Source organism: Pocillopora damicornis, chromosome 4 (genome assembly GCF_964200805.1).
Source record: "Pocillopora damicornis chromosome 4, jaPocDami1.2, whole genome shotgun sequence".
Classification (NCBI taxonomy): domain Eukaryota; kingdom Metazoa; phylum Cnidaria; class Anthozoa; order Scleractinia; family Pocilloporidae; genus Pocillopora; species Pocillopora damicornis.
This window is the reverse complement of record NC_142673.1, coordinates 7034103-7056112: the sequence shown is the minus strand read 5'-3', so window position 1 is coordinate 7056112 and position 22010 is coordinate 7034103. Positions and strand designations below refer to the sequence as shown.

General features: G+C 39.3%; 1 protein-coding gene and 2 pseudogenes across 12 annotated transcripts in view; all 3 read left to right on the top strand.

The window, feature by feature from the left end:
* The window catches only part of LOC113679103 (intermembrane lipid transfer protein VPS13C), a 115811-nt gene that overhangs the window by 55945 nt on the left and 37856 nt on the right, over positions 1-22010 (top strand). For 4 of the 12 annotated variants that reach the window (XR_016186002.1, XM_089204439.1, XM_089204438.1 and 1 more), the window contains 25 exons: positions 615-762; positions 1475-1659; positions 1941-2028; positions 2498-2728; positions 3549-3694; positions 4284-4495; positions 4929-4980; positions 5376-5466; positions 5916-6044; positions 7641-7721; positions 8066-8298; positions 9308-9455; positions 10147-10331; positions 10625-10712; positions 11198-11428; positions 12318-12463; positions 13069-13280; positions 13707-13758; positions 14153-14243; positions 14681-14809; positions 15132-15212; positions 17530-17762; positions 18660-18807; positions 19429-19510; positions 19603-19635. Coding sequence is in view for 11 of the 12 variants with exons in the window: in XM_089204439.1 (XP_089060565.1) it covers positions 615-762; positions 1475-1659; positions 1941-2028; positions 2498-2728; positions 3549-3694; positions 4284-4495; positions 4929-4980; positions 5376-5466; positions 5916-6044; positions 7641-7721; positions 8066-8298; positions 9308-9455; positions 10147-10331; positions 10625-10712; positions 11198-11428; positions 12318-12463; positions 13069-13280; positions 13707-13758; positions 14153-14243; positions 14681-14809; positions 15132-15212; positions 17530-17762; positions 18660-18807; positions 19429-19510; positions 19603-19635 (3455 nt within the window). In the remaining variant the exon portion in view is untranslated. The remainder of the gene's footprint in view (positions 1-614; positions 763-1474; positions 1660-1940; positions 2029-2497; positions 2729-3548; positions 3695-4283; positions 4496-4928; positions 4981-5375; positions 5467-5915; positions 6045-7640; positions 7722-8065; positions 8299-9307; positions 9456-10146; positions 10332-10624; positions 10713-11197; positions 11429-12317; positions 12464-13068; positions 13281-13706; positions 13759-14152; positions 14244-14680; positions 14810-15131; positions 15213-17529; positions 17763-18659; positions 18808-19428; positions 19511-19602; positions 19636-22010) is intronic. The other 8 variants (XM_089204435.1, XM_089204434.1, XM_089204437.1 and 5 more) reach the window with 8 other exon arrangements.
* On the top strand, positions 19679-20599 carry LOC149046651 (uncharacterized; annotated as a pseudogene).
* On the top strand, positions 20694-21832 carry LOC149046650 (uncharacterized; annotated as a pseudogene).

Below are 22010 nucleotides of genomic sequence, written 5' to 3'. Positions count from 1 at the left end.
TCGTGGTGGGAATTGTCTCAAATGAGCGCATGAACAAATTATTTACTCAAGTGTCTTTTGATTTTTGTTGTTTGCACAATATAATTATCTAGCTAAAGGAATAATCTAACCGGTTAAGACAGTGGTGTTAGTTCTCCTTTTAAATTAATTACCTTAGAACTGTAAACTCAACCACACGTTACCAGGATTCCGTGTTGCCTTGTTAAATCCATGCAATCAAGAAATAGATTGTGAAAGATGATGTTATTCAGTGAATGACACAGGCATATTTCGAAAATGAATTCCAAGTGCTCCCGAAAGGAGTCGAACATACGACCTTCCGATTAGTACTTGAGATACTCTGCCACTCAGGTTGAGCTCTAGGAGACTCGTGGAAATCCATGGTAACAAATTCCTTGCAATCGATATGAGATACTTTTGCACGATGATATAACTGAGGATGGTAAATTTTAAGCCTGGTGAAAGATGATGTTATGCAGTGAATGGCACAGGCATAATCGGAAAAAGAACTCCAAAAATAAACGGAAAGTTTCCTGCAAGGTGAAGACGAAGAGGTTAAAAATGTGTGCCACACTCGTGTCTGATGAAAAAATCGTTTTCCTTTGTACAATAAGAGCTGTGATGACCGATGGGGAAACCATAGGACCTACCCAACTGGTCCTTGAACCAGCGAATGTGACGGTTCATGTGGCTCGAAACTTGTCTCCTTGGTATCGTGATGTGCCTGATATCGATGTGAAGGGAAAGCTTCATGTGGTTAAGGTTAGTTTATTGACGAACAGCACTTGAAAGGGGAGTAAACAATTGAACAAATTCAAAACAGAATGGTTTACTTTTCGTACTACGAAAAGTAAACCATTCTGTTTGCAAATGATTTGTTCCCACCACTGAATAATTTCAGTCTCGGTATACATTCCTTAACTCGGTAGACATCCCTTCAGTCATATGGTGGCCTTTTGAATAAATCAACTTGGACTTCTAGATAACTCGCCATGTTCCAAAAGAAAATGTTTTTTTTCATTAAGGTAATTATATTGCGATTTTAGTTGAGGCTTATTGTGGGAAGAAAATCAAAGTACAGTGTGGCTGCCCATATTTCTCATGACCAGAAATTCAAGATAAAGTGTTTTTTTTCGGAGGGTACGTGCGGTTAGTTAGCGTAAGTCAACGCAAATTTAAACATAACATCGACTAACTGCCGTGTGAGGGAATACGAGGGAAGGGGAGGGTGGGAGCAAGGAAACAGAGCCAGAAAAGAAGCAAAGTAAACTGAGCACAAGCACGTGGTAGTGCCCGGGCAAACTTCCCTGAATCTTCCAAGAAGCATATTGGTGTGAATCTTCCTCGTTCTAACTTTGTCTAAATTACATATAGCCTCGTCAAAAATTAGAGTGTTTAGATATTACTACAGACTTTTACCGGATATTTACATGTCACTTGTAACAACAGCTGTATGAGTTCTGTCTCTGTACAGTTACGCGCTGGTGAAGATGAAATAAGAACTATACTTGGGATCTTGTTGAAGAATCTCAGTGAAGGAGTCACATCTCGCACAGACGTAACACAACTGGGTGTTTTGGGAAGTGGTACAGGAGAAGAGGATGATGAAGCTGACGAAATAGAAGAAATGTGCCAGATACCACCTGAAACTACAACCGGGTATTGTTTCGTTTTCTAGACTTGTTTTTCGGTTGGCTAAAGAGTTTCTGAAAGATTTCTCCTCAAGAGCCTAAATGTGATGGTTAAAAATACGGCATAGAAAAATAGATAACACTAGAAGACTTTGGGTGTAAACCCCTCAAGCTCTCTTATGTTTCATTTCCGAATGTGTTTTGCGGAAGTCCGGCTAGCCCTTAATTTATGATTTTGAAATTTGGCCGATCAGGAATTGTTATTACAGTATTTTTCAGATATAATATATTCCTTCTTTTTTCCCGTAGAGAATCCAACCTTCAACGAGCTAGGAGAGAGGAAAAAGAGGCTATGGCGAAACAAGTTAAAGTTTCGCTCAAGTTTGAAATAGAAGAGGTGTGTTTGAGTATTTTTCATCGGAGTGATCTTCTTATGGGTCTGAACTTTTTAAAATTTTGCAGCAGAAGGAAAATTAGGAGATAAGTTTTTGAATGTGTCGAGAGTAATACAGGATTGTTAGGGCTTGTTTCACTTCGTTCTGTGAATTGTCCAGAAAACTCAACGAATCAGTTTCAAAACTAAAATCAACCACGTCTTGTTACGCATGTGTTCCCGCGCTTCAAACAGTTTACTTGTTTTCAACTGAAATTTTTATTTTTATCTTGGGATATGTGTCTTGCCTCGCCCAACCAAAAAGCGCTCTTGATGGTTATTGATTTATCCATTAGTAACAGAGCCATGGAGAAGTTATTCGTCTGCCGATTCTAAGTCGAATTTGAATGAGGACTGTTGGATTTTGTCCTCCTTTAGGATAACAGCCCCCAATTAAAGCAACTGATCTTGAACTTTTTATGTTGTGTTATAGATATTCGTTGACTTTAGCACTGTGGATAGTGGAGGGAAATTGACGCCTTTTCTTGCGCTGCATGTTAAAGGCCTGGGTACCGATGTTGTCATGCATCCTTGGGATATCTCAGCGAGTGCTTCCTTGTCTTCTCTTACCATAGCGGAGATGATTCATGGAACTGGAGGAGGTCCTCTTTATCTTGTGCAGACGCCTGCTGGGGAAGAGCTGCTCTCAGTTAAATTTGTTATGGTAAAATACCCTATGTTGTGATGTGTAGTGCGTTTATTAAAGACCCAGTTTTGAGCAGTATGCATTACGCCCAGCGTTGGCCATGGGCGGTCATTAACTCGATGTTGATTATGGGACAAGCTTCGGTAAAAAAATACAACCCTCGCTCCCGTGAAAAGCATTGCGAAAACAGAGGCGCGCAATGCTTACTGGGTCTCTAATGATGTGGGCTTTTGATAAGTCATAGGAAGCCTGGAAATTCATGGCATTTTACAGATTCATTTGAGGTCGTAGAAGGGAGTACGGTTTATCTTGGAATTAGCTAAATTACTAATCTTTATAATTGGGAAATATTTTTATACATGCTTAAGTATAAAGGGAAAAATAAAATGTTATCCTGAGCCAGAGGCAATCAGTGTTTTCCTGATTTGAGGATGTTTTTGTTTTCAAATTTATAGGAACGATACTCTGTATTTTCCTCATCAGCATGCAGATGGTAGAAACAAGTTTTTTTTTCTGTCTTTGGAGTAGTTAAATAATTGACAGGAGAGTTATTGTTTCTGGATATCAGTTTCGTGCTTTCCGGGTGTAGAGGTCTACATCTGCAGCACTATATCTGTTTATAATTGAAGTATTAAACCTTGAACCCTAATGAAAGAGTAGCGTCAAATTTCCCCCTTCAGTACCACCCCAAAATCGGATTGTAAGGTCACAGGCTCTTGATTGTTGAACAAATTCTCCTTGTCAGCGTCTCAGGAAATGTAAAGAGATCAGTGTGGAGAATATGTATGTTGTTGTTAGTGTGTAAAGGTTTATTTACTGCTTTTGATGTCAATTTTAGGTGGAATCAGACCACCCAGAGTACAGCTCAACATTCAAGTCCACTAAGCAGTCTGTTACTGTGGAATTTTCTTCACTGCACGTAAAACTGCATCAAGAAGCTCTGCTCAACATCATCGATGTTTCAACCAAAATGCTTCCACCTAGGTGCTGTAATTTTCATGTAGCTTAACAACAGTTCAGGCCTACTCTGCTTTGGCCTGAAGCCTTTTGCATCCTCTTACGTAGAGACAATTGTAATTAAAGGAGATGTTTGGCTTTTGGAAACAGGCAGTTCAAATAACCCATAATGTGTTAACTGAAAGCGGAGCTCCCAGCGCGCGTAGCGATGCCCCATACCTATCAAAAAATGGAAGTTACTGTAACCTATGAAGCCGAAAACAATTTATTCATCATATAAGGAAAATTATCGGTCGTTTTTTTCCTGAACACCTTTATACCGTCTTCGGTTGAAGTTTATATCCAATCCTGACACGTAAATAGTAATGTGCATTTACAACAGAATGACTTACAGATATAATGTATTTTTTATTGAATGTATTTATGTATATATTTATAGATTGTATATAAATAACGTATTTAATGTTTATCTATCTATTTATCACACCCCTTTTGTATACACGCAATTGAGCTTTTCAGCTGCAAAGCATTATTCTGATTAACATATCTATATCTCTTTGTGACAACTCGCTTTCCACCAATCGTCAATTGAAGGAGCGTTTTTCTCTTTTGCCAGTGAAGAGACGCCAGCTCTGCTACTTGTGTCTGCTGAGAGTACAAAAACGAAAGGCCAATATGTAAATAAAACGTCTGAGCTAGTTGCGCCTAAAGGCAAAAAGAAGAAAGATGGTAAAGATGAAATACAGATTGAGGTGACTGCTAAGCTGGGAGGAATCGATGTTACAGTGACATCTGTCGAGGGTGATTTGACGCATGTATTTATTGGAGGTGAGGGATTATTTAGTTGTCTTTTAACGCAGTGTTGCAGAAAGCTAAGGGGTTGTTTGCATTTGAGTCGGCTCAAAAACCATAATTTAGTGATGCATAAATAAAATGTTGCGAATTCCTTATCACCATGTCACAGTTTTTAGAGGGGAGGGGGTGGGGCAATAAAAATTACCCCTTTCTCGCCCCCTCCCCCCCACTGTCCACTCTCACTGTAAATCAAACAAGGCCAGTGGGCTAATAAGAGGCTCCACCTCAGGCTATGATACGATTTTGATGGGCTTTTGATCAAAACTATTTTGAAGGAAGCCAAAGAGCAATTGATGTAGTTCTAATGCGTCAAAGAATTGGTACTAAGAAGAATCTTTTCAGCCACTGTTCAGTTTAGTTTTTGTACTTTATGTTTGACGAGTTCAATATTTTTCTTCGCACAAAGATTTGTCCGCTGGTAGTGTTGTTAGAGAAAGCAGAACAGACGTTACGGCCAGGTATGTATGACTTAATTGTCCTAGTCAATATCTTTTTTCCTATGATCGTGATCAAAATCACTCAAACTTTCCAGGTCTAAAAATTTATCGTTTGATAGAGAAATTTCCAGTTGAGTGTCGAAAGTAATCCAGGATTGCTTTTAGTTCACTTTATTTCGTTATGTGATTGGTCCAGAAACTCGTGCCACTCCCTCAACCAATTAGATTCAAAACTAAAACCTGGTTACTCGCGTTTTTCCCGCGCTTTGGGCGGTTTGCATGTTTTCACTTCGAGTTCTCATTGGCTTCTTGTGATATTTCTGGCTATGATTGGCTGTTGTGCTTGCTTTGGCTTTGGCTTTGGTATTTATGACACTCGATCGAAAAGCCCTCTAAGTGTCCTTTTTTCATTTCAGTATGAAAACTTTGTCAGTGACGGATTCTACTCCTGGGGCGGTATATCCGAAGATAGTATCCATCGTGAACGAGGAGGTGTTTAGCCTTCAGGTGTGTAAAATGAGGAATGTTTATTTTAGACTTGGAACTGAGTGAAAACAAGGTCATATACCAATTTAGTTTAAGTTCTGTTCTGTTCTGCACCTTGTCTACTGCCACAAAAAAAATTTTTCCAAGCGTCCTCCAAGACTGGTAAAGAAACGTCACGCCAATTCTTTAACCAATCTCATGTAAAGTGATTAACCACTCTCAACCTGATTACTCACGTTTTTTTGCACCTTAAGCGGTTTGCTTGTTTTTGCTCTGAGTTCTCATTGGCTCGTAGTAATATTTTGTTCTGTTCTAATTGGCCATTAATTAAGATAACTTTGATTTTGGTTGTACGACAATCAATGTATAAGGGTTCTTTCATGATCGACATTGCTGTTTTAACCAGTGCTGTTATTAACTTGAGTTAAGAGTAAAACTTTCTAATTTTAATCCATACCTCATGTTCTTAGGTTATTGCACACAATGGTGCAACTGCCGGCATCAAGTTAAGAGACATGGAAGCTGTAGATCTGAAATTCGAGATGGCAATCGGTTGTATCCGTGTCATCTTCCTAAACAAATTTGTGATGAAGCTGCTGGTCAGTTAACTTTATTAGCGTCAATATATTTATATTTAGCATTTGTGATTCTTTACAGTTGCAGAAATTGAAGGTAGTAAAGAAGGTAATTTAGTGTTAACAACTGGGTTGAAAACGTAAATTAGCCACCGTAAAGAGTAAAAAAGCTGACGTTTCGAGCGTTAGCCCTTCGTCAGAGCGATTAGAGGAATTGTGGGTTGTGTATGGATTTATATGTAGAAAGTGGAGCTACGCCATTGGTGGGAATATGATGACCAAAAAACAGGAATAAATTAGTTGAATGAAAAGCGCTCGTTGATTCCGTGGGGATTAAGGGTGCCGATTTGAAATATAAATTTTTGTTCTAGTGTTTTACGGCTTTCCGAACTGCCTAGATGTAAGGAAAGGCCGCAAACTGCCATATGCTGTTTAGAATGATAAGGAAGATTAAAGTGTCTAGCGACTGGCTTGGATGCGTCCTTGTCATTTATTTCCACATCGCGAAGGTGTTCTCGGAATCGGTCACCCAGTCGTCTTCCTGTCTCGCCGATGTATAACTTATTGCAATAAGTGCAAGTTATGCAGTAAATAACATTGGCGGAGGTACACGTAAAGTGATTAATGATCTTAATGGATCTTTTGGGTCCCGATATTTTCTGTACGTTGTGAATGAAAGGACAAGTTTTGCATCGTGAGCGAGCGCATTTAAAAGTTCCAGATTGGTCATTGGTTTGAAATGAACTCCTGACTAAAAAGTTGCCTATGTTTTTGTCACGTTTGAATGAAATAAGTGGGGGTTGCGAAAAGATAGTGCCAGTCTCTGAATCGTTTTGGAGTAATTTAAAATTTTTAAGAATGATAGATTTAACTGCGTGGTTGTGAGGGTGAAATGTAAGAGTAAAAGGAATGCGATCCGTGTTCTCCTTCTCGGCCGTTTGTAGTGCTGCCTGTCGATCGATTTGTTGGGCACGGTGGTAGCCCGCTTGAACGACAGAAACAGGATAGCCGCGTTTATCGAAAAACTGGCACATTGCCTCTGATTTTTCGGAAAAATCAGAGTCGTCACTACATAAACGACGAAGTCTGAGAAACTGTGAAAAAGGTATGGAGTTCTTGACGTGTGATGGATGTGAGGATGAATACAACAAGTAACTATGTGAATCTGTAGGTTTGTAGTAAACACTAGTACATAAGCCGTTGCCTTCAATTGAAATTTTGATGTCTAGAAAAGCCAAAGAATTGTCGGAAATTTCCCAGGTATATTTAAGAGCCGGATGAAAGGAATTGACGGCGGTTATAAATTGAGTGAGCTCCTCTTTGGTAGAGGAGGTAGCGCCGATGCAATCGTCAATGTAGCGGCCGTAGAGTTGAGGTTTAGTATTTTTAGTGGTATATTTTTTTGGAAATTTCTGCCTTCCATTTGAATGAAATGCTATTCATTGTAGTGATAGTTAGTGCGACACGGCAAAGAGCAATGAAATGACATTTTCTTTTTGTTACTGAATGCGAGTTACATGTAACTAGTACGGTTAATTTTTCCCGAACAATTATGATTACTTTATTTTTCGGAGGATGAAATCATTGCAAGCTCAGATATGAATCTCCGTGTTATTTCAGGACTTTTTGAACAAGTTTCAGCGGGCAAAGGATGCTATGGAGAATGCCAGAAAAACTGTAGCTGAGTCAGCCAGTGCAACAGTGAGTCATTAGCCGTTATTTAAACCTTTACATCTTAACCCATTCCACTTCCAGATCTCATTGGTAATTGTCCTTACTGTGTGCTATGGAATTCTTACGATGTTGTGTGAGAGAGTTTGGTGTTAGATCAAGTAATAATTCCCGGAATTGATGTTTCTTTATTCTCATCACTTGTCTGCTTGACATTGAACTGATTTGTAAGCAGAAACTCTATTTTGGTCACTCACGGGAGTAAAGGGTTAACAGCAGTATTCACTGTTGGTAACTGAAGGGTGACACCGTTAGGCAAGCCGTGTGGTTGACGCACTTTATTAGAGACAAATATGTGTTTTTCTGACTTTTAGATTCAGAGTTTGCAAATCCAAAGCTCAAGAATAAGCTTGAAAGTTTCTATCCAAGCACCTCTGGTTATCATCCCTGTGAGTTCGACGTCTCGCGATGCAATTGTTGCAAATCTTGGTCACCTTAGTGTGTCAAACACCTTCAACCTTGCACATAATGGGAAGGATCCTGAAGGAAGTGATGCTGTTGTTATTGACAGCATGGTGGTGGAACTTAGTTCTATAAAACTGTTGAGGTATAGAATTCATCATTTATTCCAGCGCTTTTGAAACACGGTTGACTTAGTGGCCTGTGTGGCTGAGTACCTTCAGTCTGAAGCCACTCCTCACAGCCACTACAGTGTTCGCAATTGCGCAGGCGTTGTTTAGATATAGTTTAAGGCATTCCAAACATTAGGAGACAGGCTTAAATTCAATAAAGTTCATGTTTTCACGAAATGTGTTTAAGCACCCCATGTATGGGGTGTCCACGATAAGTCTTCTCCTATTTAAACCTCATAGGAAACTCCTACAAAACCGAATTTAAGTGTCTTTACAAGTTCACAAAAATAAGGAAAAAATACACAAAAGTGGCGTTTTCAACCACACACTGCACACTCGATAGGGTTTCGCTTACTCGCTATTGTTTTGTGGAGCGAATTGCCTCAAATAAGCGCATGAACAAATTATTTACTCGAGTGTCTTTAGACTTTTGTTGTTTGAACTAATTAGCTGCCTAGTTAAAGAATAATCTGACTGGTTGAGACAGAGGTGTTAGTTTTGCTATTGAATTCATGAGCTTAGAACTGTAAAACTCAACCAAACGTTATCAGGACTCCGTGTTAACCTTGGTAAATCCATGCAATCAAGATATAGATTATGAAAGATGATGTTATTCAGTGAATGACAGAGACATAGTTCGAAAATGAATTCCGAGTGTTCCCAAAGGGAGTCGAATCTACGACCTTCCGATTAGTTATTGGGATACTGCCACTCAGGTTGAGCTTTAGGAGACTCGTGGAACTAAATTAATGGTAACAAATTTCCTGCAATCGACATGAGATATTTTTGCGCAATGATATAACTGAGGGTGGTAAATTTTAAGCCGAGTGAAAAATGATGTTATGAAGTAAATGACACAGGCATACTCGGAAAAAAGAACTCCAAAAATAAACGCAAAGTTTGCTGCTAATTGAAGGCGAAGAGGTTAAAAATGTGTGCCACACTCGTGTCTGATGAAATAATCCTTTTCCTTTATACAATGAGAGCTGTGATGACTGATGGAGAAACCATAGGATCCACCCAACTAGTCCTTGAACCAGCGAATGTGACAGTTCATGTGGCTCGAAACTTGTCTCCTTGGTATCACGATGTGCCTGATATCGATGTGAAGGGAAAGCTTCATGCAGTTAAGGTTAGTTTATTGACGAACAGCACTTGAAAGGGGAATAAACAATTGAACACATTCAAAACAGAATGGTTTGCATTTCGTAATTTATTCCCACCATTGAATAATTTCAATCTCGGTATACATTCTTTAACTCGGTAGACATCCCTTCAGTCACATGGTGGCCTTTTTAATAAATCAGCTTGGAGCTCTAGATAACTCGCCATGTTGCAAAAGGAAATATTTTTCGATTAAGGTACTTTGCGATTTTAGGTGAGGCTTATTCTGGGAAGAAAAAATCAAAGTACACTGTGGCTGCCCATATTTTTAATGACTAAAAATTCAAGTTAAAATGTGTTTTTTGGAGGGTACGTGCGGTTGGTTTGCGTAAGTCAACGTAACTTTAAACATAACATCGACTAACTGCCATGAGGGATGAAAACACCCAAAAAATGCGAGGGAGGGAAGGGTGCTAGGGGAAAGGAAATAGAGCCAGAAATGAAGCAAAGTAAACTGAGCAGAAGCACATGGCAGTGCCCTGGCAAACCTCCCTGAGCTCTCCAAGAGTCAGATTGGTGTGAATCTTCCTCGTTCTAACTTTGTCTAAATTACATTTAGTCTCGTCAAAAGTTAGAGAGTTTAGATAGTATTACAGCAGCTTACCAGATGTTTACATGTCACGTATAATAACAGCTGAGTGAGTTCTGTCTTTGTACAGTTACGTGTTGGGGAAGATGAAATAAGAACTGTGCTTGGGATCTTGTTGAAGAATCTCGGTGAAGGAATCACATCTCGCACAGACGTAACACAATTGGGTGTTTTGGGAGGTGGTACAGGCGAACGAGATGATGAAGCTGAGGAAATGGATGAAATGTGCCAGATACCACCTGAAACTCTAACCGGGTATTGTTTAGTTTTCTATGCTATTTTTTTGGTTGGCTAAGGGAGAAAAAGGGGAGAGTTTCTGAAAGATTTTTCCTCAAGAGCCCAAATTTAATGGTTAAAAATAAGGCATAGATCAACAAATAACACCACACGACTTTGGGTGTAAACCCTACAAACTCTCTAATATTTCATTTCCCAATGTGTTTTGCCGAAGTCCGGCTACCCCTTAATTTATAATTTCGAAATTTGGCCGATCAGGAATTGTTACAGCAGTATTTTTCAGGTACAATATATTCCTTTTTTTCCTGTAGAGAATCCAACCTTAAAGGAGGTAAAAGTGAAGAAAAAGAGGCTATGGCGAAACAAGTTAAAGTTTCACTTAAATTTGAGATAGAAGAGGTGTGTTTGAGTATTTTTTTATCAGGGTGATCTTCTTATTCTTCCAATGGCTCTGAATTTTTTTTTAAAGTTTACGGCAAAAGGAAAATTATGAGAACAATTTTCGGATGTGTCGAGAGTAATATAGGATTCTAAGGGCTTGTTTCACTTCGTTCTTTGATTGGTCCAGAAAACTCAACCAATCAGTTGCAAAACTAAAATCAATCACGACTTGTTAGGCATGTTTTCTCGCGCTTCAGACAGTTTGCTTATTTTCAACTGAAATTCTTATTTTCCTTTTGAGATGTGTCTTCCCTCGCGCAAGGGAAAAGCGCTTTTGATGGATATTGATATATCCACTAATAACAGAGCCATGGAGAAGTTATTCGTCTGCCGATTCAAAGTCGAATTTGAATGAGGACTGTTGGATTTTGTCCTCCTTTAGGATTAATATTACAGCCCCCGATTAAACCAACTGATCTTGAACGTTTTATGTTATGTTACAGGTAGTCGTTGATTTTAGCACTGTGGATAGTGGAGGGAAATTGACGCCTTGTCTTGCGCTGCATGTCAAAGGCCTGGGTACCGATGTTGTCATGCATCCTTGGGATCTCTCAGCAAGTGCTTCCTTGTCTTCTCTGGCCATAGTGGAGAAGATCCATGGAACTGGCGGAGGTCCTCTTTATCTTGTGCAGACGCCTGTTGGGGCAGAGCTGCTCTCAGTTAAATTTGTTATGGTAAAAGATGTTATCTTGTGAGGTGTAATGCGTATATTAAAGACCCAGTTTTGAGCGGTATGCATTGCGCGCGGCGTTGGCCATGGCGGTCATTAACGCAATGTTGATTATGCCACAAGCTTCGGGAAAACAATAATGTAATGCTGTAAACAATAACGTTATGCTGTAAACAATAATTTAATGCTGTAAAAGAATTATGTATAGCAATGTAATGCTCTTGTGAAAAACATTACAAGAAAAGCAGAGGCGCGCAATGCATACTGGGCCTCTAATGATGTGGGCTTTGACAATCCATAGTAAGCCTGGAAATTCATGGCATTTTACAAATTCATTTCAGGTCGTAGAAGGGAGTACGGCTAATCTTAGTATTAGTTAAATAAGTGATCTTTAAACTTAGGAAATATTGTTCTACATACTTAAGAATAAAGTGAGAAATAAAATGTTATCCCGAGCCAGAGGCAATCAGTGTTTTGGTAATTTGAGGATGTTTTTGTTTTCAAATTTATAGAAAGGATACTCTGTATTTTCATTATCAGTATGCAGATGGTAGAAATTAGTTCTTTTTGTATTTTGAGAATAGTTAAATAGTTGACAGGAGATTTATTGTTTGTGGTTGTCACTTCCGAGCTTACGCGGTGCAGAGGTCTATATCTGCAGCACTTTATCTGTTTACAACTGAATTATTAAACCTTGGACCCTAAAGAAAGACTTGCGTCAAATTTCTCCCTTCAGTACCACTCCAGAATCGCATTGTAAGGTCACAAGCCTAGGCTCTTTATTACTGAACAAATTCTCCTCGTCAGCGTCTCAGGAAATGTATAGAGAACAGTGTGGAAAATATTTATGCTGTTGTGTAAAGGTTTACTTACTACTTTGATGTCAATTTTAGGTGGAATCAGACCATCCAGAGTACAGCTCAACATTTAAGTCCACCAAGCAGTCTGTTGCTTTGGAATTTTCTTCACTGCAAGTAAATCTGCATCAAGAAGCTCTGCTCAACATCATCGATGTTTCAACCAAAATGCTGCCACCAAGGTGCTGTAATTATGATGTAGCTTAAGAGCGGTTAAGACGTTTGGCTTTTGGAAACGGGCAATTCCAATAACCTGTAATTTGGTAACAGATAGCGGAGCTCGCAGTGCGCGTAGCGAAGCCCCATACCTATCAAAAAGTGGAAGTTACTATAACCCATTAAGCCGAAGATATTTTATTCAGCATATAAGTAAAATTGTCAGTCGATTTTTCTTGATCGCCTTTATACCGTGATCGGTTGGGGTTTATATCCAATCCTGACACGTCAATTTTAATGTGCATTTTGCAACAGACTTATAGATACAATGTATTTTTCATTGAATATGTATGTGTGTGTGTGTGTGTATATATATATATGTATATATTATATAGATTATATACATACATTATATAGATTATATAGATAAGATGTACACAGATTTTATAAGGTTTTCTGTAAATGACGTTTAATGTTTATATATCTATTCATCATACCCTTTTGTATACACGCAATTTAGCTTTTCAGCTGCAAAGCATTATTCTAATAAACCTTTTTTACATCTTTACGTGACAACTCTCTTTCTACCGATCGTTATTTGAAGAAACGTTTTATTTTTCTCTTTTGCCAGTGAAGAGACTCCAGCTCTGCTACTTGTGTCTGCTGACAGTATAAAAACGAAAGGCCGATATGTAAATAAAACGGCTGAGCTAGTTACGCCCAAAGGCAAAAAGAACAAAGACAGTAAAAATGAAATACAGATTGAGGTGACTACAAAGCTGGGAGGAATCAATGTTACAGTGACATCTGTTGAGGGTGATTTGGCACATGTAATCGTCGGAGGTGAGGGATTGTTTACTTCTCTTTTAACACAGTGTTGCAGAAAGGTAAGGGTTGTTTGCGTTTGATTCGGCCCAACAACCATAATTTACTGATGCATAAATGAGATGTTACAAATTCCCTATCATCATATCACAATTTCTGGAGCGGAGAGGGTGGGGCAATAGAAATTACACCTTTCCCGCTCCCTCACCCCACCGTCCACTCTCACTCAAAATAAATGGCCAGTCTACAAATAGGAAGGTTCACTTCAAGCTATGATACGATTTTGCTAGGCTTTTTTCAATAATATTTTGAAGGAAGCCAAAGAGCAATTATGGTAGTTTTAATCCGTCAAAGAATTGGTATCGAAGGTAATCTTTTCAGCCACTCTTGAGTTTACTAATGTCCTTTATGTTTGATGAGTTCAATATTTTTCTTCACACAAAGATTTGTCTGCTGGCTGTGTTGTTAGAGACAACAGAACAGACGTCACGGCCAGGTATGTATGACTTAATTTTCCTAGTCAATATCCACTTTCCTATGATCGTGATCAAAATCACTTATACTTTCTAGGTAAATTATCGTTTGATAGAGAAATTCCCAATTGAGTGTCGAAAGTAATCTAGGATTGCTTTGGTTTCGCTTTATTTTGTTATGTGATTGGTCCAGAAACTCGCGCCACTCCCTCAACCAGTCAGATTCAAAACTAAAACTAGTTGCGACATGGTCACTCGCGTGTCGTCCGCGCCTCAGGCGGTTTGCTTGTTTTCACTTCGAGTTCTCATCGGCTCCTTGTGATATTTTCCTGGCTATGATTGGCTGTTGTGGTTGCTTTGGTTTTGGTTTTACGACACTCAATCGAAAAGCCTCTAAGTGTCTTTGTTTCATTTCAGTATGAAAACTCTGTCAATTTTGGATTCTACTACTGAGGTGCTATATCCGAAGATAGTCTCCATCGTGAACGAGGAGGTATTTAGCCTTCAGGTGTGTAAAACGAGGAATGTTTATTTCAGACTTGGAACTGAGTGACAACAATGTCACAATGTCATATACCAATTTAGTTTGAGTTCTGTTCTGCGCCTTGTGTACTGCCACCAGTGAAAATTTCCTCTAAGTGTCCTCTAAGACTGATAACGAAATCTCACGCCAATTCTTTAACCAATCTCGTGGAAAGTGATTAGCCACTCGCAACCTGAATCCTCGCGTTTAGTTTTTTGGCACCTGTGGCAGTTTGCTTGTTTTGCTCTGAGTTCTCACTGGCTCATAGTAATATTTTGCTCTGTTCTGATTGGCCATTAATTGTGGTAACTTTGATTTTGGATGTATGACAATCAATGTATAAGGGTTCTTTCATGATTATCATTATCAACTTAAGGTAAGAGTAAAACTCTCTAATTTTAGTCCATACCTCATGTTCCTAGGTTATTGCACACAATAATGCAACTGGCGGCATCAAGTTTAGAGACATGGAAGCTGTAGATCTGAAATTCGAGGTGGCAATCGGTTGTATCCGTGTCATCTTCCAAAACAAATTTGTGATGAAGCTGCTGGTCAGTTAACTTTATTAGCGTCAATATTATTAGCATTTGTGATTCCTTACAGTTGCAGAAGTTGAAGTTAGTAAAGCTCTAGGATTTTGTGTTTTATATTTTCATGGAAATTTTTCGGCCTTAAATTTTAATAAAATTCCATTCATTGTACTGATATTTAATGCGCCTCGCCCAAGAGCAATGAAATGGCTTTTACTTTTTTTACAGACTGCGAGTTACATGTAACTAGTACGGTTAATTTTACTTGAGTAGATATGATCACTTTATCTTTCGAAGGATGAAATCATTGTAAGCTCAGATATGAATCTCTGTGTTATGTCAGGACTTTTTGAACAAGTATCAGCGGGCAAAGGATGCTATGGAGTATGCCAGAAAAGCTGCAGCAGAGTCAGCCAGTGCAATAGTGAGTCACCAGCCGTTATTAAGAACAAGTCTGTAAGAATCAAACATCTTGGGAAATAAAAATTTTCAACCCCCCCTCAAATTTTACATGCAGTTAGGCACTCAGGGGGATGCACAAAAATGCTCTTTTTAAAGGTCGCAGCACCCTTGTTGCCATGGTAACAACGGCTCATTGTTCGAGGCCTGGGGCCTCATTTTCATACAAAAACGTCGCAAAAAAGAGTGAAATGTTTATTTCTCTATCTCAAGCTAAATACAACATTACAAATTGACACTTCTACCATACATAGTGACATCATTCGTCTTCATACTGATTCATTCAATTTTCCCTGGGAGTGTATGTGAATACACCAATAGATTTTTCATCTCGCTACAGTTTCGGTCATTTTTGTTGTCGGGTAAAACAGGGAAAACGTTTATCTGAATTTCTCCAAAAGTACAGCGATTCTGGCACTGAAACTACCCACCTAGCTGTTTATAACATTCTAGTTTTTAAATATGTAAAAATCTCTGCGGGCCTGCCTCTACTTTTTATTGATTCAAAATCAGATATTGCATAATTTGGCCATGTTAATATGTAATATTCTCAGCAACAAATGTTTCAGAAAAATGAAACATGCAAGGATTGGAAAGAATGTCATCTTATAAGCAACATCCCGAAGAGAAATCTCGCCTCTGGTTGTCATATTTTGAAAAACATTGATCAACCTTCATGGAGGACAACTCGACGTAACTACAAACATATACCTCAAATCGTGTGCATATCATCCAGATTCCGAGTGTTGCACCTCCCCCATGGGAATTTGCGCAATCCGAAGTCCTCTGAAGATACACTGTTATACTTTTATGTCATTTAAAATATGTTGAAGTCGGCTGATCTACACGAAACTATCCTCACACCGGTCATTTGTCATAAAAATGTACGTTGTCACGATGGCGTGATGCTGTATTTTTCCATGAAGTTTCCATCGGTCGCCCCAAAGAAGACGAGAAATGGACATTTTTCGATATATCAGCAGATTTCCGCGCATTCTAAGTAAAAACCAACCCCCAAAAAAGGAGAAAACCTTAATTGAACGCTAGTAAATGCTGAGAATCTGAGGGCAGAAAAAAACCCAGTCGCCACAATAGCAATTTGTACGACTCGCGCGAAAATCATCACGAAGTGGAGATTTTGAACTACTCAGTATCTCTGCAGTACAGCGATCAATTTCCAAAAATTTAGTTTTTTTCAGGGAGTCTTTCACGTGCTCGAAGGTTAGATTGGCTTTGAGCCTTGAGATTTATTTCCCTTGACAATAAAATGGTATAGAAAGTGCTTACAAAATTACAAAGGAACTATTTTTGATGTCGCTTGGACCGGGAAATACAGATTTGAAATAATTAATGCTGTCACTGATGAACTAAAGGGCACAATATTCTCAGTTATTACATTGATAATCTCCACAGACTAACGTTATGGGACCGAACGACCTCCTTTTTCTTCGTGGTGAGCCAGCCACCTCAGGGGAAAATTAAAGAGACCTTTGACTTCCTCTCGTGTAAATCACTGGGAGATTACGTTATATTCATCTTTCTTTAAGCTTGTAAAAGATATTCGGGAGAAAAGTATGGAAAATAATGGTGATGAAATCGCTGTTCTTTCTTTCGACGTTTTTGTATGAAAATGAGGCCCCGGGCCTCGAACAAGGAGCTGTTGTTACCATGGCAACAAGAGTACTGCAACCTTTAAAAAGGGCATTTTTGTGCATTCCCCTGAGTGCCTAACAAAATGCAAAATGTATGCAAAATTTGAAAGGGGGGTTGAAAATTTTCATTTCCCAAGATGTTTGATTCTTACAGAGACTTGTTCTTAAACACCTTTACATCTTGACCCATTCCACTCCCAGATCTCATTAGTAATTGTCCTTACTCAGTGTTTCCTATTTAATTCTTATGACGTTGTTTGAGAGAGTTTGGTGTTAGATCAAGTAATAATTCCCGTAATTGATATATTTCTGTATTCTCATCCCTTGTATGCTTGATATTGTACTGATTTGTGAGGAGAAACTCTGTCTTGGTCACTTGCAATTAAAGGGTTAGCAGCGGTATTTATATTGTTCACACTGCTCTACATACTATTTTTATTGTTTTGACAAGGAGAATTTGTTCAAAATCAAGAGATTCCTAATTTGGTCTTGATGTTTGATAAAAGGGAAATACTGTAAAATGAAATTAGACGCTGTCCACTGTTAGGAACAAAAGGGTGACGCCGTTATAACAAGCCGTGTGGTTGACGCACTTTAGCAGGTGTAAATATGTGTTTTTCTGACTTTTAGATTCAGAGTTTGCAAACTCAAAGCTCAAGAATAAGCTTGAAAGTTTCTATTCAAGCACCGGAGGTTATCATCCCTGTGAGTTCGACGTCTCGCGATGCACTTGTTGCAAATCTTGGTCACCTTAGTGTGTCAAACACCTTCAACCTTGCACATGATGGAAAGGATCCTGAAGGAAATGACACTGTTGTTATTGACAACATGGTGGTGGAACTTAGCTCTGTAAAACTGTCGAGGTATTGATTTCATCATTTATTCCAGCGCTTTTGAAACACGGTTGATTTAATGGCTCGTGCGGCTGTATATACCTTCAGCCTGAAGCCACTCAGTCCTCGTAGCCATTTGGGCAGGCGTTGAACTGTTTTTTTTCAGATATCGTTTAAGGCATTCCAAACGTTAGGAGACAGGCTTAAATTCAATAGAGTTCATGTTCTCACGAGAAGCGTGTAAGCACCCCATAAATTAGGTGTCCACGATAAGTCTTAGGTTCCTATTTAAACTCGCTATTGTTTCGTGGTGCGAATTGCCTAAAATAAGCGCATGAACAAATTATTTACTTAAGTGTCTAGATTTCTGTTTGCACTAATTGGTTGTCTAGCTAAAGAATCACGTGACTGGTTGAGAACGTGGTGTTAGTTTTCCTATTGAATTCATGAGCTTAGAACTGTAAAACTCAAATTCAAGTTACCGGGATTCCGTGTTGACCTTGGTAAATCCATGCAATCAAGAAATAGATTGTGAAAGATGATGTTATTCAATGAATGGCACAGACATATCTCGAAAAAGAATTCCGAGTGCTCCCAAAATGAGTTGAACCAAAGACCTTCCGGTTAGTACTTGGGATACTCTGCCACTCAGGCTTCGCTGTAAGAGACTCATGGAACAAAATCCATGGTAACAAATTATCTGCAATTGATATGAGATACTTCTACGCGATGATATAACTGAGGAAGGTAAATTTTTAAGCCTGGTGAAAGATGATGTTATGCAGTGAATGACACAGGCATACTCAGAAAAAAGAACTCCACAAAGAAATGCATAGTTTGATGCTAGGTGAAGGCGAAGAGGTTAAAAATTTGTGCCACACTCGTGTCTGATGAAATAATCCTTTTCCTTTTCCTTTTTATAATAAGAGCTGTGATGGCTGATGGGGAAACCATAGGACCCACCCAACTGGTCCTTGAACCAGCGAATGTGACAGTTCATGTGGCTCGAAACTTGTCTCCTTGGTATCGCGATGTGCCTTATATCGATGTGAAGGGAAAGCTTCATGCAGTTAAGGTTAGTTTATTGAAAAAAAAGCACTTGAAAGGGGAATAAACAATTGAACGCATTCAAAGCAGAATGGTTTGCATTTCGTAATTTATTCCCACCATTGAATAATTTCAATCTCGGTATATTTCTCAAACTCAGTAGACATCCCTTCAGTCACATGGTGGCCTTTTGAATACATCAACTTGGACGTCTAGATAACTCGCCGTGTTTCAAAAGAAAGTATTTTGCCATTAAGGTACTTAGATTGAGATTTTAAGTGAGACTTATTGTGGGAAGAAATCAAAGTACAGTGTGGCTTCTCATATTTCTTATGAAATTCAATTCAATTTTTTTTTTAGGGTACGTGCCGTTGGTTAGCGTAAGTTAATGCAGCTTTAAACGTAACATCGACTAACTGCTGTGTGGGGTGAAAAGTTACCCAGAAGATGCGAGGGAGGGGAGGGGAGGGGTTAAAGTAAACTGAGCACATACACAAAGCACTGCCTTGGCAATCTTCCCTCAGTCCTCCATGAAGCAGATTGGTGTGAACCTACCTCGTTCTAACTTTGTCTAAATTACATTTAGCCCCGTCAAAAATTAGACATTTTATATGGTATTACAGACTGAGTGAGTTATGTCTTTGTACAGTTATGTGCTGGTGAAGATGAAATAAGAACTATACAAGGGATCTTGTTCAAGAATCTCAGTGAAGGAGTCACATCTCGCAAAGGTAAAGGTGTCGCAATGAGTAGCCACTGAAAATTTATATCTTTGATTCTATAGTTATTTTGACACTGATCACCGATGTTTTCACAATTGCAGAAGAGATCAGCATTATAACACAAGGTACAGTTGGTAAGATTCTCCCTTTTTTACATAGAATTCTTGAGGGTTTTATTATGACGATCCCTATTATGTTCACCATACACCTCAAGTCGACAAAAACAAATGGATAATAAACTTATCTTCACGCCCCCTTAGCGACACTGAGGTATCGTTACTAAAAAAAAGGGTTGAATTTCGCAGTAGCTCCATCCAACATCCCAGCCACCGAAATAGTCGCCAAAGTCTAGTCGGCAATAAGAACGCTCGACTCAGAGCAAGCAGACACCGTGAGACGAACTGTAAACGGTATCCTTCGACAGGCCAAACCACCTAAGCCTAACACTACGAAGGATATGCAAGTAGCCCGTAAGAATCTAAAACAAGATGACACTATCACTATTCTGCCAGCGGACAAAGGCCGCGCTAGTGTGGTCCTAGACACAAACATCTACCATAACAAAATGAAAACCTTAATCGAAACGGGTCAATACCGACTCCTTAACAAAGACCGAACAGAACGGCTAAGCCGTAAACTCACTGACAAGCTTCTCAGCTTGAAACAAATTGGACATCTATCGGAAACCAACTATAACAAGATCAAACAAGGCACAAACAGTCACGTAGGATCTACGGTTTACCTAAGATACACAAGCCCAACACACCGTTAAGACCAATTGTATCATGTATTAACACCTTTGCTTACGATCTGTCGGCATACCTAGCCAATATCCTGTCCCCCTTGACAAGCAACTCAGGCTGCTCAGTTATTAACTCTGCGCACTTCATGTCAACCATCAGTCACGAGGAAGTACATGATAACGAAGTCATGGTATCTTTTGACGTAGAATCTTTGTTTACAAACGTACCGATCGGAGATGCAGTTCAAGCCTCATTACGAAAACTAGAGAACGACAGCGATCTTGCTAACCGCACGAACGTAACACCTACACAAATTGCGGACCTCTTGAATTTCCAATATAACGGGTCGATTTAGGAACAGCAAGACGGAGCAGCTATGGGAATCCCTGTTTCTGCGGTTAAAGCCAAAATCTACATGGAAGAATTTGAGGGACAAGCGATAACAAATGCGACTTGCAGATGACACTTTCACAGTCTTAAACCGGGACCATGTCGACGGCTTTTTACAACATCTAAACAGTCAAGAGCCTCTTATTCGTTTTACCATGGAAATCGAGAAAGATAACACTATTCCTTTTCTCTACACAACAGTTACAAGGGACTCAGACGGTCCTCTCACCACCTCTGTCTACAGAAAGTCCACTCACACCGACCAGTACCTAGCTTATGATTCACACCACCCTCAGTCAGTGAAGCGTGGTATTTTTAAGTGGCTTTACGACCGAGCCAAACACCTCACAACGAAACCGTCAGTTATCTCTGGGGAAAAGAAACACCTGTCACCAGTTCTTGTTTCTAATGGTTATCCTTCTTCATTTGTGCGAAAACTCGCAAAGAGAACAAGGGTAACAATTGACAAAGAACCCGCGCAGAAATTTAAATCTACTGCCGTTCTTCCTTACATAAAGGGTGTATCAGAGGTTCTCACTTAGTACGACCTAAAGACGCCCTGGAACCATCAAAACAAGACGGTTTCGTTTACAAGATCACATGCGAATGCGGCAAAGTGTACATCGGTGAAACTGGGAGATCAATGCGAGAAAGGATAAAAGAACATGACGGGAACATACGGTTTGCTCCTACTCAGACCTCTACGGTTTCGGAGCACGCTAACGAAACGGGGCATATTCCTATTTGGAGCAAGGTTACGTTTATTGATCGTGACCCCCACTGGTACACACGTAGGGTCAAAGAGGCTATCCATATCAGACTTCATCCCAACAACATCAATAGAGATAGCGGAATCGACATCCTTGAAGCTTAGATGCCCACGATCAAAAAACACAACAGCCGATTTATGAGGACCTATGAGGGAACACTATCTAACGACCGGAATAATAATGAGGATCGAAATGCGCCAATAGCAGCGTACCAACGTGCTACAAATAGCAAACAATCGACCTCGTCTCCTGATGAAGACTGGCAGTATTGCAGTCGAAACGTTGCGATCTACATCATATAAGTGACTCTATCGTGAGACAATTACAACTCCTATTACCTTCTTATGCCTTTCCCACTGTTATTACCAATTGTGCTAGTTTCCATTAAGGTCCTTTGATGTTTGGGCTGAAAATTAGGAGAAGTAAGGACGAACCAAGTTCTGAAATCTGTTGGCTCTTTTTATGTGGCAATATGACACTAAACTGAGGACAAGCTAACATTCAAGCAAATATAACACTTAATCACTGAGTAAATGTTTTAGTCTAGGACCTGAATTATGAAATTCTAATTTACTTAATATGCCTTAAATAGTCATGCCTTACCTT